The following is a 13,651-nucleotide window of genomic DNA, read 5'->3' on the forward strand; positions in this document are numbered from 1 at the left end:
AAGTCTGCTGCAGCTGACAAGCTCCACCACCCACAGGGCCACACACCCCATCAACACAGTCCTGCCACATGTGCACCCCAGCTCACTGAAGCAGACCCAATTGCTCCACTGTAGGGGCTCCACACGCTCCAACAACGCAAGCGTACCCCTCACACTCACACTGCCCTGCTGAGTTGGACTTACTTGCCTGACTGCAGAGGTTCCAGCTTCCCTACCTCTGTGGGCCCACAAGTTGCCTGTAGGCTTGCTGTTTAGTGGGGTGAGTCCCTAGGGTGAGCTGCTTGCCCCGGCTGAGCTGCATTAAATTGGTGCTCTAGTGGGTAGGGCAGACCCCTGTGCTGACAGGCAAGGGGAAGAACTCCACTGGCATCTGCCTCATCCATGTCAGCACGCCTCTACTAGGTCACAATAATGACTGCTGCCAATGTCTCAGTCCCTCGAGAGGTCTCACCTCTCAACAAGATGCACCGACCTATTAAGTGAGTCTCTTTACCAAAGGACTGCGTACATTTCTGGTGATTTTAGGTTGCTTTCTGAAATTGGTAAATTTGTGTGTGGGACCTTTAAGAGCTGGCTTTTTTCCTTATGTCTGATAGCTTTTCTGGGGGCATTCCCTATTGTAGTTAGTAGCCAGAAAAGCCAGATATTATGACACTTGTCTCGGTTGTACTGAGTCCAAAAGCTGCTTATTGTGATAATGCTCCACTGCTCAGATCCCCCACTCCTCCAGGTAAGGCTTCATACCTTAAGTTTGCTCCTGGCTGGCTGTGAGATGCTGCAGCTAGAAGGCGGCTTTTTTCTCTCTAGAAAGGAATTTCTGTCTCTTCTACCTCAGTCAGCACTGTCCCTTGTTGTGGGGGTTCTTTTTGTTCAGTTTTCAGTTCTCTCTTAGGGGTAATTGTTCCAAGAGTAGTTGCAAATTTGTTGTGTCCATGAGAGGAGGTGAGTTCAGAGTCTGCCTGCACTACCATCTTGACACCATTTGTACATTCCACCCATTTTCCAAGTTATACTTCTTACATGTCTGTTATAAAACACAACTTTGGTAATACAAGTTCATCTGGACATTGTCACAGTACCATTTGTCTTCCCTTAAGTCTTTGACAGTTGAGATCTGTTTTCTGCCCTTCAAATAGGATGATACAAGTGAAAAGGATTTGGGTTTCTCCCCTATTTTTTTTCACTCATAAACCTAATAGCCTCTTCCAGTATTTTTTTCTTCTTCTTCTCCCTACACCCCCCTGTACATAGTTGTATATTCTAGTTGCAGGTCCTTCTGGTTGTGCTATGTGGGACACTGCCTCAGCATCACCTGATGAGCGGTGCCATAGTCCACGCTCAGGATCCAAACCAGGGAAACCCTGGGCCGCGGAAGTGGAGCACATGAATTTAACCACTCGGCCACAGGGCTGGCCCCTCTTCCAGTATTTTAAATCTCTCATTAAGTGGAACTTCTTCCTAATAACTACCCTAAACCCCTGAGATTTTAGCTTAAGACAATATTTCTTTTTAATGAAATTAACATATATAGTTTGTCTGTTTGTTTGTTTGGTGAGGAAGATTATTGTCCCTGAGCTGCCTTCACTTATGAGGAAGGTTGTCCCTGAGCTAACATCTGTGCCAGTTTTCCTCTATTTTATATGTGGGGTGCTGCCACAGCATGGCTTGATGTGTGGTGTGTAGGTCTGTGCCCAGGATCCAAACCCATGAACCCTGGGCTGCTGAAGCAAAGTGCGCAAACTCAAACACTATGCCACTGGGCTGGCCCCAACATTTACAGTTTTTATTGTAAATGTACAACCTGTATATTGTAGAAAATTGGACTGTTACAGAAAACTATAAAGAGGAAAACAAAAATCACCTAGAATCCCATCAGATAAACACAGCTAATTTATGAGTTCATTTCCTTCCAGTCATTTTATATGCACAAGTATGTGGCTTGTTATACCATATGTATTGTTAGCTATTTACAAAATAATGCATCATATATGTAAATGTTAAAAATACTTAATATTTATTAAACATGTTTTGACCATATTGTACATGTACATAGTCTTGTCTTCAAGTTATTTATCTTTTTTTTATCAAAATTTAGCTTGCACATGCTTTAGCAACTCAAATATGTAGAGGAGTTTAAAATGAAAAGCAAGTTCTTTTTCCCTCACATCCCTGTCTCCAGAGATCCACTTCTTGAGGCACCTGCTTTTAACTCTTTCAGTTATGTCTAATTTGAGTTCTTCTGATGGTTACCTCCGTAAATATTTAATCTACATATCTTTGTCAATATTTTTGATATATCAACTTCAGAAATAATCTATTGACATATAGCTAGAATATTTAATGGTCTAGCTTACTTACTGCTGTAGATTTATTGCCCTGCCACCCAACATCACCAGTTTTATCTTCTGTTTATTACTTTTTCAAGAGTAAAAATGTATTTTATAAATATTTCTTATACCATCAATATATAAAGTGTCTTTTGACTCCTTTTTTAAGCTGAGAAAATTAGTAAATTCTAAAGAAATACTGAAGAGATGTCAATATTGGGATTTTCTTTATTTCTCTTTGGATAGAAACTAATATCTTTCTTAGTTTACTCACTATTTATTTTTACAAAAATCCTTATGAAACCTTCTAATAAAAAGTATGGGAGAGGTAAATTTCCCAAGATTTTGCTTTTTTGAAGCATGTCTTTTTACTACCCTTACATTTGACTTATATTTTCTTGGTATGTTATTCTAAGTTGAAAAGATTTTTCCTCATAACTCTTAAAATAATTGTTCCACTGCCTCATACTATTCTGTATTTGTGATGAGACAGTCTATATAAGTCTATTTCTGCACACCTCTTGAAATTTTTAGGATCTTCTGTTGTGTTCTTATGTTGTTCCAGAATACATCAAGGAGGGTCTTTTTTAATTGTCTGCATACACAGACACTTCTTTCATTATGAAGTTGTTTATCATAAGCTCTGGAAAATTCTCTTAAATTGTTTCTTCCTTAATTTTCTCCCCTCTGTTTTTCTCTGTTCTCGTTTTCCAACCTTTAGTTCTTAGATATTGAACCTGTTAATTGTATCCTCTATCCTATGACTAGTATTTTTCATCTCATTGCTTTTTCGTCACTTTATCAATGTTGCCTTTTCCACCTGTTTCCTGTGGGAGAGAGAGACAGAATGAAAGACTCTCTATACATATATATTTGTAAGAGTACTTTCCTTTTCAGTGAATAACCCTATTTCATAGCATCCTATTCTTAAATTGAGATTGCAGTATCTTTGTAAATGTCTCTGACTTTTATGTTCTCATCTATTACCTGTTATTATATTTTCTTTGATGTCAGTTATGTTTGTTTATCTTGGTTTCAGTGTTTCATATTTAAGGATTCATTCTAATGACTTGTGATACTTGTTTATCCATTCATATGTAATAATAAGGCAATAGAAGAGTATATTGTGAGTCTGTATATGCACAGGTTTGTCAACTGACAGACTTCGCTTTAGAGTAAAAAACATCCTACTTTTATGCCCAATTTCCTGGCATTGTGCACTGGCCTTGGGCAGAGTGGGGTTGTCTGAACTCCATCTTGTCTTCCATTCAAGTGGGCATCTCCGGAAATGGCCTCTCCAGGAGTCTCCAGGGCAGCTTTGTTTCTTTTATTAGCCTCTGTGTAGATGCTCATTGATAGCTTCCTCTAACTAGAGGCTTAAAAAAAAAAACCCTTTATTATAATTTTAATGAGATTTTTCTTAGAGAGCAAGGTGATGAATCTGGGCTTCAGATGCCACTGGGGTCTAGAACCCTTCTATTATGTCTTTTAACAATTACGTGCTGAGCCTTGATACTGACATGCACAGGCTCTATGATCCAGCCTTGTTTTTCGTATTTGGAAAATGAGAATCAGAATTATTTACCAACAGTTTTGTCAGTAATAAATGTAACTATATAGGCAAAACACCTAGTAGTGTAACTGGAACTTATAGGAAGCAATCAATAAGTATTTGCCCCCTCGCTCTAAATTCAAAGTGCTGGTGATTCATAGATGAAAATATATCAACACTACCCACATGTTTACACTCTAGCAGGGTGCCCTACGAGCAAACACACAATGAAGATATAATTCGATAATTATTTTATTCGTGACATATGTATAGAACTAGAGGAAAATGGAAAAAAGAAGCACCTAAGTGTTCTTGGGCAAATCATGGAAGGGTTCCCAGGAGACGTAATGCTTAATTTTTAATGTATATGGAAAACAATTATTCACTTTTCTGGATGCGTTTTCTTTTGTAAGCTTTAATACTGTTATTAGGTGGTCCTTTAAGTATCTCTTTAGCTATACTAAATAATTTTATAGTCTTTGTGTTTTTCAAATAGGGTTCAGAAAATTTCTTAAAAAAATCTGTACTTTTATTATTATCAGATATTATATAATTATCCGTGTATCATCCTGTCTTAGCTTCTACTTAATCACTATTAATAGTGGCTCTTTCTGCCAGCTGTGGACTTACATTCCCAGCGATATCATTAATATAGAAAAGATTAAACAGCTACACTAACATAGAAACATGTTTGTTTCTGCATCTAACTTGATGACTACATTTAGCTGTAACCATGGAGTAGCTGCCATTAAAGTGAAAGTATACTTTTAGAAAGCTAGCCCTGGTGGTCTAGTGGTTAAGATTCAGTGCTCTCACCACCATGGTCAGGTTCATTTCTCCATCAAGGGAACTACACCTCTTAGCTGTCGGTTGTTATACTGCGGCAGCTGCATGTTGCTGTGATGCTGAAAGCTATGCCACCAGTATTTCAAGTATCAGCAGGGCCACCCATGGTGGACGGGTTTCAGTGGAGCGTCCAGATTGGAAGAAGGACCTGGCCACCCACTTCCAAAAAACTTGGCCATGAAAGCCTTATGAATAGCAATAGTGCATTGTCTGGTAGAGCTCCGAAAAATGAGAGGATAGTGTAAGAAAGACCTGTACACAGCTGTACACAGCTGTACACAGGGTTGCCAGGAGTCAGAATCGACTTAAGGCACTAACAACAAAAATACTTTTAGAAAACCATTCTGTTTCTTTTTTTCATTATTATTCTCATTGAGCCTTATGAGCACTGACATTGATGTGTTATAAATTTAACATCTTTTCTGAAAGCCAAGTTGAGATAGTTTATGAGATACATGTAATATCAAGGATATTTTTTTTTAAATGAGGAGGAGGCAATTGGAAAAAAAAGAAACAAAAAGATAAGAAAATGAAGATGAAACCTATAGTTATACACGTCTGGAGCCCTAGGACACTTACCTGAAGTGGACCACCCGTTTGCTTCTGAACTTTCTAACACATTCAGGAAGAAATCCTGTCCTTTACTTGCTTCATTATGAGTACAAAATTTTTAAAAGGAACATCTATACTCAAGAGAAGCTCAAATTTTTATGGTCCTAAAACTAGCCAATGACATAAAAAGGATACTGTATTTTAAAATGTATTTCATAGGACTTAAGCATAGTCATAAATTCACTTAAGTGCATGTTATTTAGATTATGATCATTCTTGAACACCTTTCTTCATCAGCTACCACGGAGATCCAGTCCATTACCAAGTCCTATTGATTTTACCAAGTATATCTTACATTTGGCATCTTTTCACCTTATCTGCCTCTTCCATTCTAATTTGATGAACCATCATCTTTAAACTGGGCCGCTACAATAGACTCCTAGTAGGCTTCTTTGCAATACATCCTCTATATTATAATGACAATATTTTTTTTTTTTTTTTAAGATTTTATTTTTTCCTTTTTCTCCCCAAAGCCCCCCGGTACATAGTTGTGTATTCTTCGTTGTGGGTTCTTCTAGTTGTGGCATGTGGGACGCTGCCTCAGCGTGGTCTGATGAGCAGTGCCATGTCCGCGCCCAGGATTCGAACTAACGAAACACTGGGCTGCCTGCTGCGGAGTGCGCGAGCTTAACCACTCAGCCACGGGGCCAGCCCCATGACAATATTTTTTTTTTTTTTAAATGCAAATTTGTTACTTAGGTTATTCTTCTGCTTAAAATATTTCCGTAGTTTCCCATCACCATTAGGATACAGACTGAATATCTCAACCTGGTCCATGTGGCCTTTCATGGCTGGCTCTTGGCTATATCTTGCATCACTAACACCCTTGCTCTCTAAGCTTCAGATCCCCTGGCTTTTGGCAAGTTCTTCAAACGCATAATTCCTCATATCAGAGGGCTTGGATTCCTTCTTTCCTTCCCTGCTCATTCTAGCTAACTCATTCTCATCCTTCACATCCCACCTAACATATCCCATCAGACTATATCACACTCTCCAGTCTAGGTTCTCATACCATTTATAGCACAGACCTCATTTGTAATTTCACATTTATTTTGTGATGACATAGTTAATATCTGCCATGTCCTGTAGAAGGGAAGATCCAGGAGATCGGGAATAGTGTGTTTTTTTCTAATTATTGTATCCCAAAAATCTAAAACGGTGCCTGGAACATTATAAATTCTCTATAAATATCAGTTGAATGAATGAATGGCTTTATCTAATGATGAATTTTAGAATATCTGGAAAAGTCCTAAATCACTCGTAGGTATTCTAACACAGAATTTGAGCCTATACACCCAGAAAAAGATCTCAAGGTCAAATAGCCTTTGTTTTTCAAGTCCATGAGCTTTTCATAATGGCCAAGGAAATGTCCTCTTGCACAAATTGAGGAGATCAGTTATGACATTTCTGAGTAAAAACCATCCCCACTCCTGCTAGATGTAAGCTATAATCTTCCCTAAAAAACAATTTTGAGAACATTTCTGTTGATTTTGAAAGTCCCTCATTCACTTTACTCTTTGCCACTGCCTAGACTTACACATTCAACAATCATTCCACAAGAGTTCTGGGGCAGTTAAGCTGAAGTTTGACACTGAGGATCTATTTCCATCTCCATTCCCAAATATCTGTATCCTAAGAGAAGGTGATAGGTGACAGTTTGTACAAAGGAATATCTGTGATATGGTGTATAATGCTAACTATGCTAAAAGCCAGAGTGAAAGCAAAAGGTAAAATTTCCCCAAGATTTATCACCCACAGCTCTGGCAAGGCAAGGCTGAAAGATTCAGCCAGTAAGGAAACACTAAGTCCACTTTTTTATTTGGAGAGTTCATTATGTACATAAACAGTGAAAACAAAGTAATCAAAGGGGGCAGATCCTCATGTCCCTTGTGCAGGACAACATCCAAACAAAAGGGGCCAGATGACTGCATCATGGATGGTAGGACACGCTGCTGCTGACAGCCAATTTTATGCTGCAACTGAGCAGTTTGATAGCCTGTAGCTCTACCCTGAAGGGGGCTAGGCAGCAAGCCTCATACCTCATCAGAATCTAGGAGGCAATGAGGAAGTGGTGACAGCCTGTCAGGGGAGCTAGGGAGGCAAGTGAGAAACGTCCCCTAACAGCTCTTCCTGAGCCTCCGTGCTCTTATGTAATGAGAGGATTACAGGACTTTCCGCCAAGATTGATACTGCAGTTAGGCCTTGCATACATGGCGTATGTGTTGTCATGTAAGGTTGCCAGGGTGCCACAGTGTATTCATTCCTCTACAAACAGGTAAGTGACATCTCCAAGTCCATAGACTCCCTACCATTTTGCCATGTTTTAGACTAGAAAGTTGAAGTTTAAGGGAGATGGACATGCTTTTTTTAATTCCTTCTTTGAATCAAGTGTTTCTCTCAAGTAAAAATCATGCTATTTATATAACCATTATTTTGATTTGAGATTTGAATTTTATTTTCAACCACAGCATTACATATTTTTTTGAATTCTTAGCTTTTCTCATTTTTTTCTCTGTGTGATCAAAAACCAGTGGTATGACTAAGTATTTGTGTAAATGGTAGCACAGAATGTCCTGTGAACCTCACACAAAAATGTATATGATTTCCTATGGCTAGCTGTTAGAAAATCCAATATTTGGCAGATTACATACATTTGAAGGCAACTTTAGATTTTATACGCTGGATCAAGATGTTTTAACTGGTGACAGTAACTAGGTTGCAGGCTTCCTGAGGTCTGTAACCGTCTTTAATTTTATTGTAGAAGTAAGTATATTGCCGAGTGTAGGCACTGGGTACATGATCTACACTGAATAGATGCTTATTCGTTGGATCTTTTCAATACAATATTTTCTCTTTTACCTTTTATTAAACAGAGACCAAGTTAATCTCACTGTGAAATTCATGAGTCGCTTCCTTCATCCTGCTGAAGCTTTACTGATACTAATTTCAAAACCTAGGAATGCAGTAAGAGGCACTACGATGGCCTTTGCTCTTAAGGGTGAAGTGCTCAATTTTAAAGCCATTGTAAGTACATTCTCCCTGTTTTGTATGTCTTTGTTTCTCTTCTCAGGCCAGGCCATGGAGTTGCCCACGCACGATTGTTCTTTCAGGTTTTATTTCCATGCAGCTCTTATTCTTTGAGAGCGTTTGTGTCCAGACACACAGATGTGCACATACTTAGATTTGCACGATTCTTGGCTTCTGGGTCTCTGATATTCTTGCCCTGACACTCTTTCTGTGGAAATAAGTCTCCAGTTTTATAATAGAATTTAAAAGGACTTGTATTGATTGTTACTTTAAGGTCAGATTTTTAAGATCTGATTTCGTTCTTTTCATGATGGAGTTGTCCACTACACACACAGCAATTTACATGCCCTTCTGCCATGGAAACTTGGGATTTAAGTTAAAGCAGTCCCTGGGCCTTTGACTGTTTTTGTTTGAATTAAACATTAGTGGTTTAGACAGCAAAGAAAATGTTTCTCTTCTCTGATAGCAACATTCATCAATTTATCTTGAGTGTCCTGTGGATCAAATCGATGGTAAAGATGATGCTAAGACTGGCATTTATTGAGAAGTGATGATGTTCCAGTTCTAACTGTTTATATGTCAAAGGATAGGGAAAAAGGATTGTAAAATCTCTGTCAAATGGTTGTGACATTGCTATGATTGACTTTTTATAGCCATTATTTTGTTTAAATATTATTTTCTACCATGGATGTATGGTAAAAAAGAAGTAAATGTGTTGTGTTGCCAGATTTCCATATAGATTGTAGAGAATTTTAAGTGTGCAGTGTCATGAGTAGCAGGTAAAGAGAATGAGTAGTAATGGACAGTTGTGTGAGGAGAGCATTAAGACAGACTGGCTTATTGGATAATGACACCCAGAACAGGAAGTAGGCATTTGATTGTCACAGAGATGTGTATTGTGATCTTTGAATTTCCTCCTAAATAATGAACTCTTAGACTTCCCAACCCTCTCACACAAATTCTCTGAAACAAAACGTTGCTTTGCCACATGTGTCTTAGAGACATGGATGGTTTTAGCCTGTTGTTAGCATGGCTCTGGGGCAGAAAAGCTGACACCTGAAGCTCATGCAGTCTCTGTTTACTTCTCCATCTGGCTACTCATGGTCTTAGTCACCAGGAAGTGGATTGGATAATAATGGAGAAATAAAATAAGGTAAGAACATGATCAGTCTAAAAATGTATAATTCCTAGTATCTTTTCCTTCATGGAAGTCCTTTGGGTAATTTGAAGTTTTAATTTTACATTTGTGCTTTTATTATAGTACGGATATGTCAGTGTAGCCACCCCATTACAAACGTAGGCATGTCACACTCACACACACTCATACACAGATATTCGCGCACTCACACACTCCTGCCTCTTCCTTATGCCATGTGTATTAGGTATATATATGATTGATTAATTTGCCTGTGAAATCATGTTCAGTCATTAACAAAACCAATTGTAAGGAAATCAATTTGGGAGACACTAGTGTAACAGATAGTTCAGGTGTTAGCACTATGGGTCAGTGATGATGTTAAATCTATTTTTATTCTTTCCTCCCAGATTTTGGCAGTACAATGTTTGTGGGAAAGGGGAATTATGTAAATTAATATCACTGTAATACTTTAAGTTTATATTTTATAATTCAGGATAGTCTTTTTTGTTATTATCATATAGTATGTTTTATTTATTTTTACTTTAGGAAATTATAAAATGCAAATCCCCATGTTATAAATGGAAAGAATTCACTGTGAATGTTAAAAATCCCTTCAGTACTGCTGGGGACTTCAGGTAAGTTATTGTTTTAGTGTAAATTCATTGCAATTAGCCATATCCAATCTTAAGGGAAATATGTAATTTTCTTCAACATGAATCATTTTGAGGAGAAATGTTATATATTTATGTTGCTATAAATTTATAAGCATCATCAGGTAAAACAGAAGAAATAATCAAGGTAAATCAGTTTTCCTCGAAATGCTATTTGATCTATACAAAGCGAAGACTGATCATATCAAATTTATGAATTTTATCTATAAGCTTTGTTTATTGAGATGTATTATTCTTTCAATTTTTAAAAATTTATAATTAATAGACTTTTTTACTTCTATTCCATCTGTATTTTATTCCATCTGTTGATTTCCAAAAGTGAAATATTGATTCAAGCAGAAAATGCATTTTTACTTAAGGAATCATGATTAATTAAAACAGCACATTAAGTGTATATTTGTGCATCTTGAGATTTAACACCACTAACTACAACATAGATTTGAAATGAAAAGACACTAAAATGCATAAGTATTATTTAGGGTCACAACAGAAAAATATCTTTCTATAAATTTACATGTTGAAGAAGATGGACAATGGTACCTTATGTACTACTTAAATTAGGAACTGTTTCCACTAGCTTTAGAAATCATATCCTCACAATAATACTTAGTGTTGAGACTGCAAGTTGTATGTATGCTTATTATTTTAGTATTTGATAATTTCTAGTTTTTTAAATCACTGTACATCTAGGTTTTTGGTAGTTTCTTATTAACAATACCATTTATTGTTGATAAAAAAATTCTTTTGTTAAAACAGTTATCGGTGAATTTATGGTTCCCATGTTCATGTGAGCGAGAATTTTATTTACTGTAATTTTGTTAAAGTGTTATATCAGGAAGTGAGAATCAAAAAATGTCAGAATATGTGGCATTAACCCAGCATTAAAATATGCCCTTAAATAAACCAAATGACTGTTCTTCAGAAGAAATCAGGATCATACGTATTCTTCTGTTAGAGCTGAAGGAAGATGTCAAAGTGCCAGGAATTGGTGGAACATTATAGTTGTATGTTTCTCAAAAAATCAGCATATTTTGTTGTTATTTTATGGTTTATTTCACGGTGAATTAAAGTCGTTACTTCTTGTAAGGGGTGCATGGTTCAGTAGAGGACAAGATTGTTAGCTGAGGAATTTTGACTCCTTCCTCCCTCGTATGAATGTGCCCCTCAAACTTAAGCAATGGGCATATAAACTCAAAATTTTAAAACCAATCACAAAATCTGTAAAATGAATATTTCACGGTAGGCGTATGTTACTTTTTAAATTTTAAAAGAATAGATAAGACATTTAATGCCAGTTAATTCATATAGAGACTATTTTTATGTTATAAACAGTATAACAAGTGACCTAGTTTTTAATATTACACTTAAAAATGATGAATTTAGTTATTAACAATCTCATATTAAACATACTTTAAAATAAAATTTCTATATATTTTCCCCAAAATTATGTGTAGCACAGTGACCGGATTTGATCATTTTTTATCAAAATTTAACAAAAAAGGCAACCGAGTTTAGATTTAACAGAGACAGGATTAGCTCCCACATCTCTGTCTGCCAGATCAGTAGTTTTCAAATTCCTTTTTGCAGAATGTAACTATTCGTGCTGTATAATGCTTTTTTACATGTTATATGATTTGGTTTGCAAGTATTTTGTTGAAGATTTTGCATTTATAATCATAGGATTTCATAATGTAATTCCCTTTCCTTGTGATGTCTTTATCTGTTTTTTGTATCATTAATACTGGCCTCAGAGAATGATTTGGGAAGTGATTCTTTCTACTTTTTGGAAGAGTTTCTGAAGGATTGGTGTTAATTCTTTTGATGTTTGGAAGGATTCACACCTGAAGCCATCTGGGGCTGAGCTTTGCTTTGGGGGAAGTCATTTCATTACTAATGTCATCTCTTTACTTGCTACAGGCCTAGTCAGATTTTCTATTTCTTCCTGGATCAGTTTTGATAGTTTATGCCATTCTATGAATTTGTGCATTTCCTCTAAATTGTCGAATTTGTTGGCACAGAAGTTTTCATAGTATTCCCTTATAGTCTTTTATCTTTCCTGGCAAGTCAGTAGTGATGGCCCTTCTTCCATCCCTTACTTTAGTCATTTGATTTTTCTCTCCTTTATTCTTGATTAGTCTAGGTAAAGATTTGTCAATGTTATTGATCTTTTCAAAGAACCTTCTTCTGATTTCCATGATATTCTCTATTGTTTTTATCTTTTTTTAAAAAAATCTTAGTTGACGTATAATTGATATACAAAAAAACTGCACGTTTAATTTCTACAGTTTGATGAGTTTGGACATATGCATACAGCCATGATACTATCACAACAATCAAGGTAATAAACATCCGTCACTTGCAAAAGTTCCCTTGTGTTCCTTTCTTTTTTTTTATTTGTGGTAACAATGCTTAACAGGAGATTTACCCTCTTAACAAATGTTTAAGTGCTTAACAATACCTTGCTGTGAACTGTGGGCGCTGTGTTGTATAGAACATCTCTAGTACTTACTCATCTTGCCTAATTGAAACTTTATACAACTCCCCATTTCATCCTCCTCCAAGCTCCTAGCATCCACCAATCTATTTTCTGCTTTATGAGCCTGACTATTTTAGATGCCTCATATAAATGCAATCATACAGTATTTGTCCTTCTGAGACTGGCTTATTTCACTTTGCATAATGTCCTCAAGGTTCATCCATGTCGTCACATATTACAGGATTTCCTTCTTCGTTAAGGCTGAATGATATTCCATATATATACACACATACACACAAGAACCACATTTTTTTTAATCCATTCATCTGTTGATGGTTGTTTGGATTGTTTCCATATTTTGGCTATTGTGAACAATACTGCAATGAACATGAGAGTGAAGCTATCTCTTTGAGACGCTGATTTCACTTCCTTTGAATAAGTACCCAGAAGTGGGATTGCTGTATCATATGCTGATTCTATTTTTAATTTTTTTTTTTTTTTGAGGAAGATTGGCCCTGAGCTAACCGCTGCCAATCCTCCTCTTTTTGCTGAGGAAGACTGGCCCTGAGCTAACATCCATGCCCATCGTCCTCTACTTTGTACGTGGGATGCCTGCTACAGCATGGCTTGCCAAGCAGTGCCATATCCACACCTGGGATCCAAACCAGCGAACCCCGGACAGCCAAAGTGGAATGTGTGCACTTAACCACTGCACCACTGGGCTGGCCCCTATTTTTAATTTTTGAAGAACCTCCATACTGTTTCCCATAGTGGCTGCACTAACTTACATTCCCACCAACAGTGCACAGCGTTCCCTTTTCTCCATGTCTTCGCCAACACTTGTTGTCTCTTGCTTTTTTGGTACTAGTCCTTCTAACAGGTGTGAGGTGATATCTCATTGTGGTTTTGCTTTGCATTTCTCTGGTGATTAGCGATATTGAACACCTTTTCATCTACCTGTTGGCCATCTGTATGTCTTCTTTGGAGAAATGTCCCTTTAAT

General features: G+C 37.0%; 1 protein-coding gene across 1 annotated transcript in view; it reads left to right on the forward strand.

Annotated features, from left to right (window-relative positions):
- Nucleotides 1-13,651, forward strand: part of CFAP47 (cilia and flagella associated protein 47) — a 423,229-nt gene that overhangs the window by 208,967 nt on the left and 200,611 nt on the right. Inside the window, exons 38-39 of the mRNA XM_023634518.2 lie at nucleotides 8,211-8,361; nucleotides 10,049-10,137. Coding sequence (XP_023490286.2) covers nucleotides 8,211-8,361; nucleotides 10,049-10,137 — 240 coding nt within the window. The remainder of the gene's footprint in view (nucleotides 1-8,210; nucleotides 8,362-10,048; nucleotides 10,138-13,651) is intronic.

This window comes from Equus caballus, chromosome X (assembly GCF_041296265.1).
Source record: "Equus caballus isolate H_3958 breed thoroughbred chromosome X, TB-T2T, whole genome shotgun sequence".
NCBI classification, from domain to species: Eukaryota; Metazoa; Chordata; class Mammalia; order Perissodactyla; family Equidae; genus Equus; species Equus caballus.